The sequence below is a fragment of the Leuciscus leuciscus genome (genome assembly GCF_965113295.1).
Source record: "Leuciscus leuciscus genome assembly, chromosome: 15".
Taxonomy (NCBI): Eukaryota; Metazoa; Chordata; class Actinopteri; order Cypriniformes; family Leuciscidae; genus Leuciscus; species Leuciscus leuciscus.
Window position 1 is genome coordinate 15,392,245 of NC_138739.1, and position 17,434 is coordinate 15,409,678.

At 38.7% G+C, this 17,434-nt stretch overlaps 1 protein-coding gene across 9 annotated transcripts in view; it reads right to left on the minus strand.

Moving 5' to 3' along the window:
• The window catches only part of LOC309475986 (cell adhesion molecule CEACAM3-like), a 78,645-nt gene that overhangs the window by 15,874 nt on the left and 45,337 nt on the right, over positions 1-17,434 (minus strand). For 4 of the 9 annotated variants that reach the window (XM_082139036.1, XM_082139038.1, XM_082139035.1 and 1 more), the window contains 5 exons: positions 16,502-16,837; positions 15,912-16,268; positions 3,730-3,849; positions 3,558-3,586; positions 925-1,873 (listed from right to left, as the gene is read on the minus strand). In XM_082139036.1, the coding sequence (XP_081995162.1) occupies positions 953-1,873; positions 3,558-3,586; positions 3,730-3,849; positions 15,912-16,268; positions 16,502-16,837 (1,763 nt within the window). In that variant the 3' untranslated portion in view covers positions 925-952. Of the gene's footprint in view, positions 1-924; positions 3,587-3,729; positions 3,850-13,426; positions 13,697-13,895; positions 14,079-15,911; positions 16,269-16,501; positions 16,838-17,434 lie in introns of those variants that run through there. The other 5 variants (XM_082139041.1, XM_082139040.1, XM_082139042.1 and 2 more) reach the window with 4 other exon arrangements.

Genomic DNA, 17,434 nt, shown 5'->3' on the forward strand with positions numbered 1-17,434 from the left:
TGTTTTTTATGGACTGTGGGAACATTGTACATTGCATGGGCAATAAAATGAACAATAAAAACTAGTTAAAATGATTATACTGGTCAAGACTATTGAATGTCTGTAGCCTATATAGGCAGTATTTCTGCTTTTTGAAAGTAAAACACATAGCCCCACAAGCACAGGATTCAGGAAAGTTGTTTTTGGGGTACAATATTTATTGCCTATCATGTCCATTTATAGTCTTTACATATCAGCTTGTATACTTGTATGGTTAAAAAGCTGCAAATTTCAAGACGCCGACGTCACGTCAGGTCGTCACGTGGGTCACCCGTTTGAAAGTTCAAGACGTTCGGATAGACGTTCGATCGGTCGGTCGGTCGGTCGGTCGTTCGGATGTTTGATTTAGGCACGGAGTACGCGCCATATGACACACTATACGAGATGAAACGATCGAATCTTGCGTCCCGACGCCGTTGTCGTTTACGAATCCCCACGACACCCTACGTCAAACGGATCGTGCCAAAATCGGGCTAAAATCGTGTAATCTGAACCAGGCATTATGTTTATTTTTCCTTGTGTCTTTATAATATCTGTGTATGCTTGAGTTTCAGATCATTGCTGATTTGCTAACAGTGCTGCCGCCTGACAGCGGTAATTGGATGATCAGCTGACGCCTGGCGGTCCTTTTAAAAACTTTTATTTTAATTTTTAATTTTAATTTTTTACATTTTTTTATTAAAGATTCATATATCAAACATACAACAAGGCACATTGTAATCATATTCAGTCAATCTTATAACATGAATTGAACATGGAGTACCAAACATAGATACATTTTCCAAAAACAAAACACAAACAAACAAACAAACAAACAAACAAACAAACAAACAAACAATAAATAAATACATAAATAAATGGATAAGAGACCAAGAGACTCAGCAGACACTAAGTAATGAGTTTGCATAAGTATTCATGAAAATTTTGGGCTTTTTTTTTTTTTTTTACAACATTCCAGGGATTGTTTATACAGAATCATATCATTTAGAAAGGCATTAAAGACAGGGGGTGTTTTAAGAAATCGACATTTGTGTATGAAATATTCTGCCATTAAAATCAGATTATTCACTCCAAACTCAGTTGTTCTGTTCTCCATTTGAAGACCAAATTTAACATATTCATATGTTAAAATTGGGATATTTTGTGTATCGTGCATGATCCAGTACTGGAAAGCATCCCAGAAGGTCTGGGTTACATTACAAGAGAAGAAGAGATGTTCTGCGGTTTCAATGTCAGAATTACAGAAAGTACAAACATTCACATCCATATTAAATCTTTGATGCAAGAAGTTGTTACATGGATAAATCTCATTCATCACTTTGAAGTGAACTTCTTTTACCTTCGGTGAAATAGGAAAAGAAAGGTAACTGGTTCTTATCTTCACTAAACAATTGCTGGTAAATTTCTGGAAGATATGTTTTCTCTTGAATGGTGAAGGGAAGCAGATCGAAGTGAGAACATTTCTAAAAAATGTATTTTTACATTTATTTTTATCTATATTATATGCACCTATGATTAACGTGGGCTCTCTGGGAATAACCACAGAGTATGTTAACATGCCTTTTACTAAAGTGATCAGAGCTTGCGGGATTGCCTGAATTACAGTTTTAAATTGCCTCTCAGTGCACATCAAACTGTATTTCCGGGTGAAAACATCATATGTTAAGAAGTTACCACAATTATCTAATAAATGAACAATCGACCAGACACCCTTTTCCATCCATTCACTGTAGAAAAAAGATTTTCCCTTAATTAATATACTTATGTTATTCCATATTGGGACCGGGTGAGGAGTAAAGTTATGTTTGTATATGAGTTTCCAGTATTGGAGAACCTGTTGATGGAAAGTTGAAAGCTTAATCGGCAGTTTGGAAATGTTGAAGTCATATCTTAACAAGAAATGTATGCCACCAAACATTTTGAAGATTTTGAAGGGGAAATCAAACCAAAAATGATCACATTTTATAATAAAATTTTGTAACCATTTTCATTTGATGGTACCATTCATTGGGTCAAAGTCAATGGCATTTAACCCCCCTTCTTTGGCAGGTTTCACTGTATCGCTTTTATTTACATAATGATATTTATTTTTCCATATAAAATTGAAATTATCTTGATTGATCTTCTAAATTAATTTGTCGGGTATATGCAATGAGTAGGCTGGGAAGGTAAGTCTTGACAAGCTATGCGTTTTAGTAAGTAAAATGCGTCCAAAAACAGATAAGTCTCTTTGAAGCCAACTGTTAAGAATAGTTCTATTTTTCTGAATGATATTTTCTATGTTGGATGTTTCTCTAACCTTTTTATCTTTAGAAATTATAATACCCAAGTATCTGACTTCATTTTTAATTGGGATATTATACATATTAATCATGTCATGGTCCTGAATAGTTAAAATTTTACATTTTTCCATATTCAGGAGCCAGGAGATGAGGAGGGATATTGAAAAGCACCCAGAGGGGACTGTTGCGGCTTCGGGTCGGTCGCAATGGCTCAGACTTCCTGCCAGCTGCCAGATCAAAATATTATTTTCGTGTTTCCTTTGCTTGCGCTTTTTTTTTATTTCGAATGTGGTAATGTAGGAGAGACCTGCCCCTTTTGTTTGGAACTAATTTATCCTATGTTTTTGAGGAGAGTAGTTAGCTTTATTGTAGTTCGTTTTCTTTTCTTTGTGTTAGGTTATTTACGTTGTTGTTTAATTTCGTTAGATTGGGCTTTGTTTGTTATTTTAGGCCTTGGGTCTCTCTGACGATAATACAACTTTATTGATTTATTTCTCTATTCATTTTTGTTAAAATGAATTCTACTTTATTGTTATATCATTTTCGTTTGGGCCGTGAGTCCTTCTAACGAATCCCAATTCGTTATTGTTATTTACTTTTGTGATTCACAATAAATTCATATTATTATTTATTTAACTGGACCCTTTACTATCCCACTTTACTATGAGGCCACGGAGAGAGGATTTGTGAATGGAGGTGAAGGGACGTAATTGACGCTAGTAGGGCACATTTTCTAAAACCCGCGGAGACGACAGGCATGGAATAAAGCCGCACATTCCAGCCCCTCCTAGGGTTCTGCCACTGCCTTAGAAGATGCTGTTGCCCAGCCCGGCAGATACACATATAGACAGTATTTAGGCTACCACTGACAATATGTAGCGGCTGCGCTGGACTACTGCGTCTGTATCTGAATTGCAACCATTCCATGTTGCAGTTGTTGTTTTTGCTGCATGCCTACCAATGCAATGTCATTGCCATAGAAACCAGTGCAGTTATTCCCCCCCAAAAAAAAAAAAAAAAAAACAGCGCCACAGGACACTCAAATTGGATCTGAACAGTTACAATACTGGACAGTCAATAATTTAAATCATATTCCAATCGGAAAATAATCGGATTTGAACTGACAGTGTGAACACTTGTGAGAATTGCAGTTCTCACAAATTAGTATCGGTTGTAAAATCAGTTTTTTTTTTTTTTTTTTTTTTTTTTTGCAGACAGATTCAGTGCACATCTTACCTCATCAGGATTGTTCTGCCTCGTGACGTCTGTATAAACAACAACAACAAACGAGATTAACTCAGATTACTTTAGTTAATTTGAATAAAAATACACATATTTTTTAAGATTTTTTTTGGTTCAATAAATCTCATACTTCCATCCTGTCAAATCAGCTGTATAAAATACTTGCCATCTTGTCCTGCTTGTGTAGATTTCCAGTGGCGATAGTAAATCACAGCAGCAGCTGCAGCCACGACCAGCAGAACAACAGCACATATTCCTGCTACAGCTCCTGAAGACACACCTGAATCTGGAACAGATAAACACACACAGTCATTATTACCAGAGCTTGACTACAAATCAACTTTAACAATATGCTTTTGACTGATAATAGGCTTGTTTGAGATGCGCCTTGCCTCGCCTGAAATGTACGCGAGAGTAGGCGGCTGCAGTGAGGGGATGAGTGAAAAAAGCGCAGGCAAGACGGACAGTTCTCTCTTCTCGTAGTGGATCTGACACCTGCGAGATAAAAGATGGATATCGCGGGATTCACCGGATTCACGCTCGTGCACAGTGTTGCTAATAAACTGGATGGAATTTAAGTTCTGTTCAATACATCACGGTTGTTTAAACCAATGAACATTAAGCTGTGTCGTCAGCAAGTCGTTTCCCATCGTGCTTTTGATCAGCGCAGTCGGTGGAGAGCAACTGCGCGCGACTGCAGAATCCGACAGGTGCGCCTTGCGCTCGCGAGAGATTTTTGACATACGTCAGCATGACATCAGAGCAAGGCGGACCGCACTCGGACTCATTTCTAACCGGCATGCATCTCGCGCTGATCACCGCTGATCGATTCTGCGCAGATTTTGCTCATCTCAAACAAGCCTATTTATACTCGTCTAATTTGGTCATCAGTGTGATGGTAATTCATTTTATAAATGGAGCCATCTGGTGATTTTGTTATAATTTTTTTAAGAAACAGTGTGTTGCGGATGAGCAAATCATTAATTTCATTTGCTTCTGAATGAATGAATCATGGCTCTTGAATCTGAACACAAAGGCACATTCATTCTTAAAATCCAAGCTTTGGCCTCTGAACTCCCATTTACAAGTCACACGTCGTCTCCAGCTAGTCTGCAACAAATGCTCTCTCTCGACATTTATGGCACCTTAGGAGAGTCCCCAGAGACAGGTGCATGAGCCTCAAGGAATTCCAAACCCCCTTTCTCTCAGCCAGAAAGATAACGAAACTTTCTATGTGACTTTACAACACACACACACACACACACACACACACACACACACACACACACACACACACACACACACACACACACACACACACACACACACACACACACACACACACACAAGGCAAGGCAAGTTTATTTATATAGCACATTTCATACACAATGGCAATTCAAAGTGCTTTACATAGAAGAAATTAAAATAATAAAAAGAAATAAGAATAATTAAAACAGTTTAGAAAAATAAAATAAAATACAGTACTTTTAAAAATAAAAAAAAGAATATTATTATAGATCTTTCCTTCAAAGGATTCCCTTAAGACTTAAATCTTTCCTTCTTTTAACCTTCGATCTTCTTACAACTTCCATCTATCAACTTTCCTTTAACTTTCTTTTCTCCCTCATTTACTCACACGTTCTTTTCACTTTCTTTAGCACTGCGTTCACATTCTTTCTCAGACGAAAACTTTAATATCATCATTTAAATACTGTTCTACTTTCAAACCCACATTAATACACGTCACTTTCACATTATCACTTTCTTTTACACCTTCTGAGTGGGCATTTACAGTTACGGGCTAAATGCCCTGCTGACATAGGAGAAATTAAAATAATTAAAAGAAATAAGAATAATTAAAACAGTTTAGAAAAATAAAATAAAATACAGTACAGTACAAACAGTCGGACGAACAGCGGCACAGTGCTCATTCAGTAAATGCACAGCTAAACAGAAGTGTTTTGAGTCTGGATTTGAATGTGACCACTGTAGGAGCACATCTGATCTCTTCTGGAAGCTGATTCCAGCTGCGGCTGGCATAATAGCTAAAAGCAGACTCACCATGCTTAGAGTGAACCCTTGGTATTTCTAGCTGATATGATCCTAATGATCTGAGTGATCTGTTGGGTTTATATTCAGTGAGCATATCTGCAATGTATTGAGGTCCTAGGCCATTGAATGATTTATATACCAGTAATAATACTTTAAAATCAATCCTAAATCTAACTGGGAGCCAGTGTAAAGACCTGAGGACTGGTGTGATATGTTCATATTTTCTGGTTCTGCTCAGAATCCTAGCGGCAGCGTTCTGTATGATACTGTCTTATGGTCTTTTTGGGAAGGCCAGTGAGGAGCCCATTACAATAATCCACCCTGCTGGGGATGAAAGCATGCACAAGTTTCTCTAAGTCTTGTCTGGAAACAAAGCATCTAATTCTTGCAATATTTTTCAGATGATAGTATGCTGATTTAGTTATTGCTTTGACATGACTACTGAAACTAAGGTCTGACTCTAGTATCACACCAAGATTCCTGACTTGATTTTTAGTTGTTTGACCCCTAGAGTGAAGGTATGCGTTCACCTTGAGAACTTCATCTTTGTTTCCAAACGCAATAACTTCAGTTTTGTCTTTGTTTAATTGAAGAAAGTTTTGACACATCCAACTGTTGACTTCGTCAATGCATCGGCACAAGGAGTCAATGGGGCTGTAATTGTTAGGCAATAGGGCTAAGTAGATCTGTGTGTCGTCTGCATAGCTGTGGTAAGCAATTTGGTTATTTCTCATTATTTGGCTCATTGGGAGCATATACAGGTTGAACAGGAGTGGCGCAAGAATTGAGCCTTGAGGTACTCCGCATGTCATGGATGTCCACTCAGACTTATGGTCTCCTATACTAACATAATAACCTCTCCCATCTAAGTATGACCTGAACCATTTTAGGACTATCCCAGAAAGCCCCACCCAGTTTTCCATCCTGTCAAGAAGTATGTTATGATCGACAGTGTCAAATGCAGCACTGAGGTCGAGTAGTACCAGCACTGATAATTTTCCTGAGTCAGTATTTAAGTGAATATCGTTTATTATCTTTATGAGCGCTGTCTCTGTGCTGTGATGCGGTCGGAAACCAGATTGAAAATTGTCAAAGTATCCATTCGAGCTTAAGAATTTGTTCAGCTGATTGAAGACAACTTTTTCAATGATCTTGCCTATGAAAGGAAGATTTGAGATCGGTCTATAGTTGCTTAATATGGTCTTATCCAGATTGCTCTTTTTCAGGAGGGGCTTGACAACTGCAGTTTGGAAAACTCCCAGAGAGAAGTGAGGCATTTACCACTTCTAGAAGATCTGCTTCTAAACTGTTTAGCACACTTTTGAAAAAAGATGTGGGAAGTGTGTCAAGGGCGCATGTTGATGTTTTAAGGTGTTGTACGGTTTCTTCCAAAATTTTGCCATCAATTTCTTTAAAGTCAAGTCAAGTCAAGTTTATTTGTATAGCGCTTTTCACAATACAGATTGTATCAAAGCAGCTTCACAGTATTAAATTAAAATAATACAACAAAGTTTGTTTCAAGAGGAATTTATTGATTGATAAAATTAAATTAATATCCCCAAAATATCCCCAACTGAGCAAGCCAAAGGCAACAGTGGCAAGGAACCGAAAAACCTCATCAAGTGACCTAATGGTGTCCTAAAACTCCATCAGGTGACCTAATGGAGAAAAAAAAAAACCTTGGGAGAACCCAGGCTCAGTCGGGGGCCAGTTCTCCTCTGGCATTTATGAGCTAGAGGCCGGATTGTAGTTTGAACTGTAGGATTATATGAATGCCTGGCTGAAGAGATGCGACTTTAATCTAGTTTTAAACTGGGAGAGCGAGTCTGAGCAACGAACAGTATCAGGAAGACTATTCCAGAGTTTTGGAGCCAAATGTGAGAATGCTCTCCCTCCTTTGGTGGTTCTGGATATCCTAGGTATGACCAAAAGCCTTGAATTTAGTGATCTTAAAGAGCGCGATGGATTATAGGGTGATAGAAGATCCGTTAAATAGACTGGAGCTAAGCCGTTTAGGGCTTTATAGGTCAGTAGCAATACCTTGTAATTAATACGGAACTTTATAGGTAACCAATGCAGTGATGATAAAATCGGTGTTATATGATCATATTTTCTTGATCTCGTAAGAACTCTAGCGGCGGCATTTTGGACTAACTGTAGCTTGTTTATTGAGGATGCAGGACAACCAGCTAGTAAAGCATTACAGTAATCCAGTCTCGAGGTCATGAATGCATGAACTAACTTTTCTGCATCAGAAACTGATAGCATATTACGTAGCTTAGCAATGTTTCTAAGGTGGAAAAATGCTGTTTTTGTAACATATGAAATATGATTTTCAAAAGACAGGTTGCAATCGAGTATAACACCCAGGTCTTTTACTGTAGAGGATAAAGTAACAGGACATCCTATGATGTTAAAGTTGTATTGTGCGAGGTTTTGTGGGCGGTTTTTTGAACCGATAAGTATTACCTCTGTCTTGTCTGGATTTAATAAAAGAAAATTACGGGTCATCCAATCTTTTATATCTTTAACACACTCTGTCAATTTGGAAAATTTTGCGTTTTCATCCGGCCGTGATGAAATATATATTTGAGTGTCATCAGCATAACAATGGAAACTAATTCCATGTTTCCTTATAATATTTCCAAGTGGCATCATATATATTGAAAATAACAGAGGGCCTAATACAGATCCCTGCGGCACTCCATAGTTTACTGGAGTTATGATCGATTTTTCTCCATTTAAATAGACAAAATGGTAGCGGTCAGATAGGTATGATTGGAACCAGCTTAGTGCTTGTCCTTGAACACCAGTATAATTTTGTAGTCGATCTAAGAGTAATGTATGATCTATAGTATCGAACGCAGCACTAAGATCAAGTAAAACTAGTATTGAGATACAGCCTTGGTCAGAAGCTAAAAGTAAATCATTTGTGATTTTAACGAGCGCAGTTTCAGTGCTATGATGCGGTCTGAATCCAGACGGAAACTTTTCATAGATCTCATTTTGTTGCAAGAAAGAGCCCAGTTGAGCGGACACCACTTTTTCTAATATTTTAGACATAAATGGAAGATTTGAAATGGGTCTATAATTTGCTAGATTATTATGATCTAATTGTGGTTTCTTAATGAGAGGTTTTATAACTGCCAGTTTAAATGTTCTTGGAACATGACCTAAAGATAAAGACGAGTTAATAATATTGAGGAGAGGATCTTCCACTACAGGTAACACTTCTTTCAGTAGTTTAGTTGGTATAGGATCTAATAAACATGTTGTTGTTTTAGATGAAGTGATAAGTTTATTTAACTCTTTTTGTTCTATAGTTGTAAAGCACTGTAATTGTTCTTTCGGGGTGATAATTGAAGCTGAATTATAAGGCGCGATTGAAGATTGAACGTTTACAATTGTGGTTCTGATGCTTTCTATTTTCTCAGTGAAGAAGTTCATGAAATCATTACTACTGAACTGTAACGGGATATTTTGTTCGGGTGACGTCTGTTTATTTGTTAGTCTAGCCACGGTGTTAAATAAAAACCTTGGATTGTTTTGGTTGTTTTCTATTAGTTTGCGGAGGTGCTCAGCCCTGGCCGCTTTTAGGGCCTTTTTATAACGTGACATACTGTCTTTCCACGCGATTCTAAAGACCTCTAAATTAGTTTGTTTCCATTTACGCTCTAAAATACGGGTTTCTCTCTTTAAAACATGCGTAGTATTGTTATACCATGGTGCTTTATTTTTCTCTCTGACCTTTTTTAATTTAATAGGTGCAACCACATCCAATGTTCTAGAGAGAATGGTGCTCATAGTGCTAGTTAGTTCTTCTAGTTCATCTGTTTGTTTGGGTTCAGGCAGCAGCTGAGACAGATTAGATAAGCAATTTGAGAAATTATCTATGGTGGATGGGAGGTGGATTTAAAGTCAGACATAGTAATTACTTTCTCAGGTGGTCTGATCTGTCTGACCCCAGAGCAACTCAAGGATGTGCTGATCACCTTTCTGATATTATTGTAGAAGAAAGAAGCAAACTCACTGCACTTGTTGTCTGAGAGCATTTCACTGGGAATCTGGCTTGGGGGGTTTGTCAGTCTCTCTACAGTGGCAAAAAGAGTGCGTGTGTTGTTTAAATTGCTGTTTATAATATTTGAGAAGAAAGTCTGTCTAGCTTTGCCTAGTTCCATATTGACAGCATGCAGGCCGTCTTTGTAGATGTTATAATGGACTAGGGTTGGGCGATGTCCCCTAAATTGGCAGTTGACGATGTTTACAGTAAAACATCGCGATGGACGATGATATCGCGCTGACCATCACGAAGAGAGAGAGAAAGTAGCTACTTCTACTGTGTTTACGCCACGGGAATACTCGGCTTGGCATTTTGAAATATTTATGTTTATTTGGCCGTTTAGGCTCGCAACCGAAGACAAAGAATATGCTTGTCCGTGTTGCGCTCGGAGCGCGCGCACAGCATCCTGTCAGTACAATTCAGGTCTCTTTCGCAACTTATCGTGCTTTTAATATTTCTTTTCAATATAAAGCACATCCTGCTCTTTTCTTTCTCATTCATTCATGTTTTATTATTAATAACTTTAAACAGAATCGTCAACTGAAATCTGCGCGGATTATCAACAATATGACACATTTATAGGACATAAAGGGTCTCTGCGGCAAAAGTGAAAGTACCAGCGGCCAGCGGGTGAGATGTTTCGAAATGTCTCTTTGAACAGTAAAGCACCCGTTTCAATAAAAGGATATATTAAAGTTTATATAGCCTACTTTTACATTTTCGCTGCTGTTCTAAAATGATTTTCGCCATCACCTTAAACAAGCAGCAGCTGCTTGAATCCCAGTGCAGGAGCTGTAACTGTTAGGTTACCACAGAAACGTAAGCGGTTAGTTGATTGCTGTGGTGACTCGTGACACTCGCGAACAGCACTGAACACGCACGTCTTAATTTTTTTATCGTTCGTTGGTAAAGGGTGAGAGACCTTGCGAGCCACATGATTTTTGCCTAAGAGCCAGGTGTGGCTCGCGAGCCAGGTTCCCAACCACTGGTGTACACACGAACACGAACTGCCGTGAGACTGGGCTGGTCTCACAGGGTGGGGGCGTGGCATCACGATGGTGGCTCACCATCGTGATGTCGGTCAGCCATCACGATGGACGATGATATCGTCCATCGGCACAACCCTATAATGGACTACAAGTTTTGTCTTCCGCCACATGCGCTCTGCTTTTCTGCATTGTCTTTTCATATTTTGCACTGCTGTTGAGTTTCTCCAAGGTGCTTTTTGTCTGCCACTCTTCTTCCTGACTTTAACAGGAGCAATATCATCAATTATATTTTTAACTTTTGAGTTAAAAGAATCAAGGAGAAAATCAACAGAGTCAGCAGATATGCTTGGTGTTAAGGATATAGCCTTCATAAATAGTACACTAGTGTTCTCATTTAAGCATCTCTTCTTGACAGACACAGATCTAGCTTCAGTGGCAGGAGAGATCAATATATCAAAGAAAATACAGAAATGATCAGACAGTGCTACATCCTTAATAACAATCGATGAAATGTTTAGACCCTTACTGATAAGAAAATCTAGAGTGTGTCCATGATTGTGTGTGGGTCCATGTACATGCTGAGTCAGATCAAACGTTTTTAAAACAGTTTTGATTTCTTTTGCCATATTGTTTTCTGCATTATCTATGTGAATGTTAAAATCTCCAGCAATGGCAAAACAGTCAAACTCTGAGGTAATTGTTGATAACAGTTCTGTAAAGTCCTCAGCAAAGGCTGGAGAATATTTTGGAGGCCTGTAAATAATGATAAGTAAAATGCGAGGAGCACCTTTTAACACAGTACCCAGATATTCGAAAGACGGGTAATTCCCAAATGATATTTGCTTACATTGATAGATATCTTTAAAAAGAGCAGCTAGACCCCCACCTCTCTTAACAGCTCTGCAGACACTCATAAAAGTAAAGTTAGGAGGGGCTGTTTCATTGAGGATTGTTGCACTGCAGCTGTCTTCTAGCCAGGTTTCATTTAGAAACAAAGTCCAGGTTGTTTGTGGTTATTAAGTCGTTGACTAGAAGTGATTTATTTTTAAGTGAGCGAATGTTTAAAAGTGCTAACTTAACAGTCTTACTTTTTGTCCCCACAGCAATCTTAGTTTGACATGTAATAGGCACCAGATTAGTTGGGTTTGCTGTATGGCTATTGAAGGCCTTAGACTTTCTATCTTGTAATAGAACAGCAATAGAGAAAGATACAGGCACACTGGGTTCCCGCTTGTTCTGTAAACATTTGAGAAAGTTACTGTTATCATAGCAGGGACCCAAAACACATCACTGAGAGCTGGTATCAGTTGTTTTTGGTTCACCTCGAGCAGATGGAGGAGGGTGTGGGCCCTGGCGTTTTGGCCGAAGAGGCCGAAGAGCTCTCACAGGAGGAGGGGGCGGGCGAGCTCGGCGCGCAGGCTTCGGTGTTTGAGGTGCCTGACGTTTTTTGGTTGGTATCTGGGGGCTTGCAGCAAAAGAGTGGGATAGTCTGGTTCCAGCATGCACCAGTTCTTCCATTTTCTGTGAGAAGCACAGAAGTGGAGTTGCTGGCGAGAGGGAAAAAGTATCTGGTGAAAGGGGCTGTTGCTCAGGTGTTATCTGGGGCTGGGATATGATGTCCTGGCTTCCCTGGCTGTTTTCCAGGAAGTCGTCCTTGGGTGCTGAATCTTGGAGCAGTTCTAATATTTCTGTCTGTGGTGAGCTCTGTGGGCAGGGCTCAGCTGAGATTGTGTCCGTGAGCAGAGGTTGTTGTGGCTCAGTGGTGTTATCATTGTCCTTGTGTGATATGTCAACCGCATGTCCATTTTGCTGCTGAAGTGAAGTCCCGTGTTCATTCATACTGTTTCCAGGTGTGTGTGTTTCGTTCAGATAGACACACACTGCAGAAGGATGATTGAGGGAGAAGTCGATATTGTCCTTTAACACTCTTGAACCAAGTTTGTTTGGGTGATGGCCATCCCAATGAAATTGTTGTCTCTGACTCCAGAAAAGATTGAAGTTGTCAATGAAGTTTACTCCTTTTATATTGCAGGTTTTTTGCAGCCATGTATTAATCCCAAGCAGCCGTGAAAACCTGTTTGTTCCTCTTGCTGGGAGTGGTCCACTGATGAATGTTTGAACTTTCAGTCTTTTAAGTGTTTCAAAAAGTTCATTGAAATCCTTCTTAAGGAGTTCTGACTGCTCTTTATGAATATCATTCTTCCCCACATGAATGATGAGTCGATTTGCAGTCTTATGTTTCATTAGAATGTTCTGAAGTTCCCTGTTTATATCAGAAGTTGTTGCTTGTGGAAGGCAGCATGTAGTTGTATCCCTGCAGCTAATGTTTCTGATTATGGAGTCCCCCACTATCAGAGTCCTGGGCTCGGCTGCGCTCTGAGCTGAGTGCCGCTGTCTGCTCGACCTTGAGCGCCAGTTAGCATCAGTGTTAGCTACTGGCTGATACAGTCTGTGTTCGATCACATTCATCACGTTTGGGGATTCCTCATTTACATTCATTAGTACTTCAAATCTGTTCTCAAGATGTATAGGTGTTGGTAGGAGACCAGTGTTTGCAATCCTTGTCAGAGGTGTATCTGGGGTAAAGGATGCTACTGCGGCAATATGTGGGGCTCGTGACAATCTGATGTCTCGAGTGCCTTTGGGTCTCGCTCCCTGATTGTGCCATCGATTTGTAAGTCGATCGGCTTGTTTCTCTACCTGTCGAGGAGCACTAGTTTCATGGGACTCACCGGCTATATGCTGAGGGTGTCCATGACGAAGCTCTGTTGTGTGTTCCGTCTGGTTTGGTGGTCCCGTAAATAACTTTGTTTCAAGAACTGCAATCCTTTGTAAAAGTCTGTGGCAGTTAGTGCAGCAAGTAGATTCCAGAAGAGGCATTTTCTCTCTTATCCTTGTAGGCAGTTGTGTTTTCCTTTCCCCGGAATGTAAGCTGGTCGGGTAGAAGAATTCTGCGTTTTTGTAGTAATCCAAACTTTGTCGTTTGAGCACTGTGCTGATTTGCTGAAGTTAAAATTAGGTGATTAAAGGAGCTAAAATATAAAAATATAGAAGATAAAATATAAAAGCGATAGAGCAAAGTGCGGAGCAGTAAGCAAGAGCGTCCGAACGGTAGCTGAGCTGAGCAGGAAGGCTCTCACACACACACACACACCCACACACACACAAACATCCTTTGTGTATAACTTAGGATAGGAATATCCTTTTAATGTATGTAACTCAGACTTGTACCTGACCTTCCTGTATGCATGTTTGATTAGTGTTGTTTTGATCATATAGTTATGAGCTTCGAGTGTTTGGCTCTGAAATGTATTTTTGAAGAATGTTTCTCCCAGTGGAATCGCATCCCATAACCCGATCTCATCGGCAGGTCATAAACTATATGACTCTCAAGCTGCAGCTCATCCAGTTCCTCTGCAAGAGACATTCCGACAGACACATTAAACGCACACACATACACAAACTTCGAACATTAAACTTAGAATATAAGCATGTCATATTTCATATACTCCTGTGTGTTCCCCAGTTTATATTAACGTCGTTTATGACGTTTATTTGAAGAAACGAACTTTTAAATGCTTCTATTCGTGCATGTGATTGTAACTTTATATCCTTAGCTGTTTAATAATTCATTCTTGGTATCTGTTTAACTGTCTCGTTATGACTAAACCAACCGTATACAGGAGTTTACAGTAAAATGTATTATTCTATGTGTACCATCTTGCTGGAGTAGAAATGACGAAATTTCATATCATCATAAACCATGCAAGTGAGACAAAGGAACTTCTTCCCGCTCTGAAATCTCTGAAGGTGATTGGTTCACGTACGCGAAGTAGGCGTGAACCCATCGTCTCCATAAGAGACTGACACGAGAGCACTTTTACGAGAACTTTGACGAACGCACTTCGTCTGTGAGAAGACACATGGCTCCCGTTTAGGGAGCGTTCTCCGTTTCTCTTTTCTTTTTCTTCAAGTCTTTTCTTTATTCTCGTCTTCGGAACTCTCCCTACGTTCAGCGAAGCGAACGTAGCCGGCAACTTCAACTCACAGAAAAAGACTCTTTTGAAATTCTCGCGACCGCGATCATCTTCCTTCAGGACACACTCTCTCATCTCCGTTTTCTTTTCTTTTCTTTACTAAGTTTTTATTTTCATATTCACCTCTCCCTTCACAAGGGAGATGAACTCTGAATCACTTATTTGGTAACTCCACGTTCGGTGAACCTTTAAAACTTTGCGCGAGTCTGCTCGCACCGGAAGACACGAAAGAACGCACTGCTCCAAAGACCCACGCGTCTTCTTGCCTCAGCAACACAAAATACTATATGCAAGTATAAGCCCTCGAGCTTTTAATGTGTTTAAGATTGCCTGCACCACTAAGGTGATCTGATTTCTTGTTGTCTCTCTCAAGGTTACCTGGTCTGTGAATTTTGCCATGCTTCGATCATCTCGGTGGTCTCTCTCTCTCTCTCATCCTGACTTTTAGTTTCACTTTCTCTCGTTCTTTCCTCTCTCTCTCTCTCATCTGTTATCCGTTTGTCTTATATTGTTTTACTGTTTGTTTTGTTATGCGCATATTTACTCTGTGTGAATCGTAGTGTATTCATTAGTTCAACTATTAAATTCCATATATTCCTGATTGTCTCTGTTTTAAGTGCTCATATAACCAATGGTCAATGAGATGTTTCGATCTTAAGCTACATGCTTTATCTTGTTACGATTTCAGTAACCTAAATTATATAAGGACAGGAGAGTTGTTTCAATGGCCAGAAACTATTCTTCCTGAAATTATAAGAAGTGATAACTTTATCGAGAAGTTGATAAGTTAATCTCACGGCCGTTTTGCTGGACAAACAACTGTTTGATAATTATGTTAATTTCCATTTAGGGTTATCTCACATAAATCGATCTGAAATAAAGACTATTGATATATGAATGAGGAATTATAATTCGTTGTAATTGATTATTCATATATAGCCTAAGTGTGTTTACAGGAAAACTGACAAATATTATGCATTTTTCTTATTAACAATACTTAAAAATGGCAAAATTCATAATGTAAATGAAACTCAATGTAATGAGAAGATAATAGATATAGTCTCTTATTATTACCAGTTATATTTTAATATTGAGTCAAATCTCACTTTTTCTAACAGTGAACATGTACAGGGTTGATTTACAGTGTATATTTCAATTGGTTTCCTAAAACTCCAAAGGAAAATGCACTGAATGGCTACATTATACTCACCAGTGACATTAACACCGAAACTCTTAATGCTGACAGAAACACTGAAGCTCCTTCTGATGCTGATTCTGCTGCTGTTGATCTGTAGTTTATAGAGTCCAGAGTCTGTGTTTGTGATGTTCGTGATGGTCAGAGATCCAGTCTGATGATCCAGCTTCAGTCTGTCTCTGAATCTCTCTTTACACTGATCATCTGTACAGGATTTATTGGGATCTCTAGTGATTTCAGCAATGAGAGTGTCATTAAAATACCACGTCATCAAATCATTTGGGCTTTTTATTACACGAGTATCTAAAGTAACAGACTCTCCCTCCATCACTGACTTTCTCTTTATCTCATCTACTTCAACAACAGGAAAATCTGAAACACAAACCAAACACAAACCACCTTTTTTAGGGGGAAACACGTCTTTTTAAATTATACTATACTGTATATTTAAATCTACAAATTCTACAGGAAATGTGTTTGTGTAGAAATTATCTGTATGTGAATTAATAAGCAGGTATAGATATAAAATACCTTTAAATGTCAGAAAAAAAAAAATATCACTAAACTTAACTGAACACGACTTGCTCTTAAACATAATGACTCACCATATACAGCAAGAATGAAGCTCTTTGTACTGATGCTGCTGCTGATGATAATCCGTAGTTGATATTCTCCAGAGTCTGTGTTTGTGATGTGTGTGATGGTCAGAGATCCAGTCTGATGATCCAGCTTCAGTCTGTCTCTGAATCTCTCATCACCATCTTCACACTGAACATCTGTACAGGTATTACTGATATCTCCAATGATTTGAGCGATGCGAATACCATTAAAATACCATCTAATCTTTTCTTGTTGTTTTGCTTCAGCATCAGTGTGAAGAATGACTGAATCTCCCTCCATCACAAAAGCTGACTCTTCATCTGCATCAACGCTGAAAAAACCTGGAGAAGAAATGAACATAAATATTAGCCAACAATATTAAACAACAGGAAAGTAATGTGAAAATGCAGAATGCTTCATCTTGAAAGTTGTGTAGCTGTTTACGGGTGATCGAGCAGATTACGCTCATCTCAAACAAGCCTATCATTTCAATAGATAAACAGACCTTAATCTGTAACCGCTAAAAAGTCAGGTTACACTTTATTTTAAGGTGTCATTGTTACAGTCTAATTATATATTTAAGTACTGAGTAATATTAAGCAACTACATTTACTTACTATAGGGTTAGGGTAGGATTAGGATTTGGATGAGGGTTAGTTGCATTTAATTATGCATAATTTACTGTTATTACTACGGTAAGTACATGTAACACAAGGACCCCTTAAAGTGTTACCAAAAGTCATTATTACTGATAATAATCGATTTTACCAATATCTTTGGAACACAATTGCTACTTTTTATGAACCAAAACTAACTCCTGAGGGTAAAACAAATTATTATTTTTAAATCATACTTAACTAATTTAAAGCAATACGCCTGTTAGGAAGTGGTTTAAAGCACACGGCAACACAAATGTAATAAATTAATGATGAATTTAT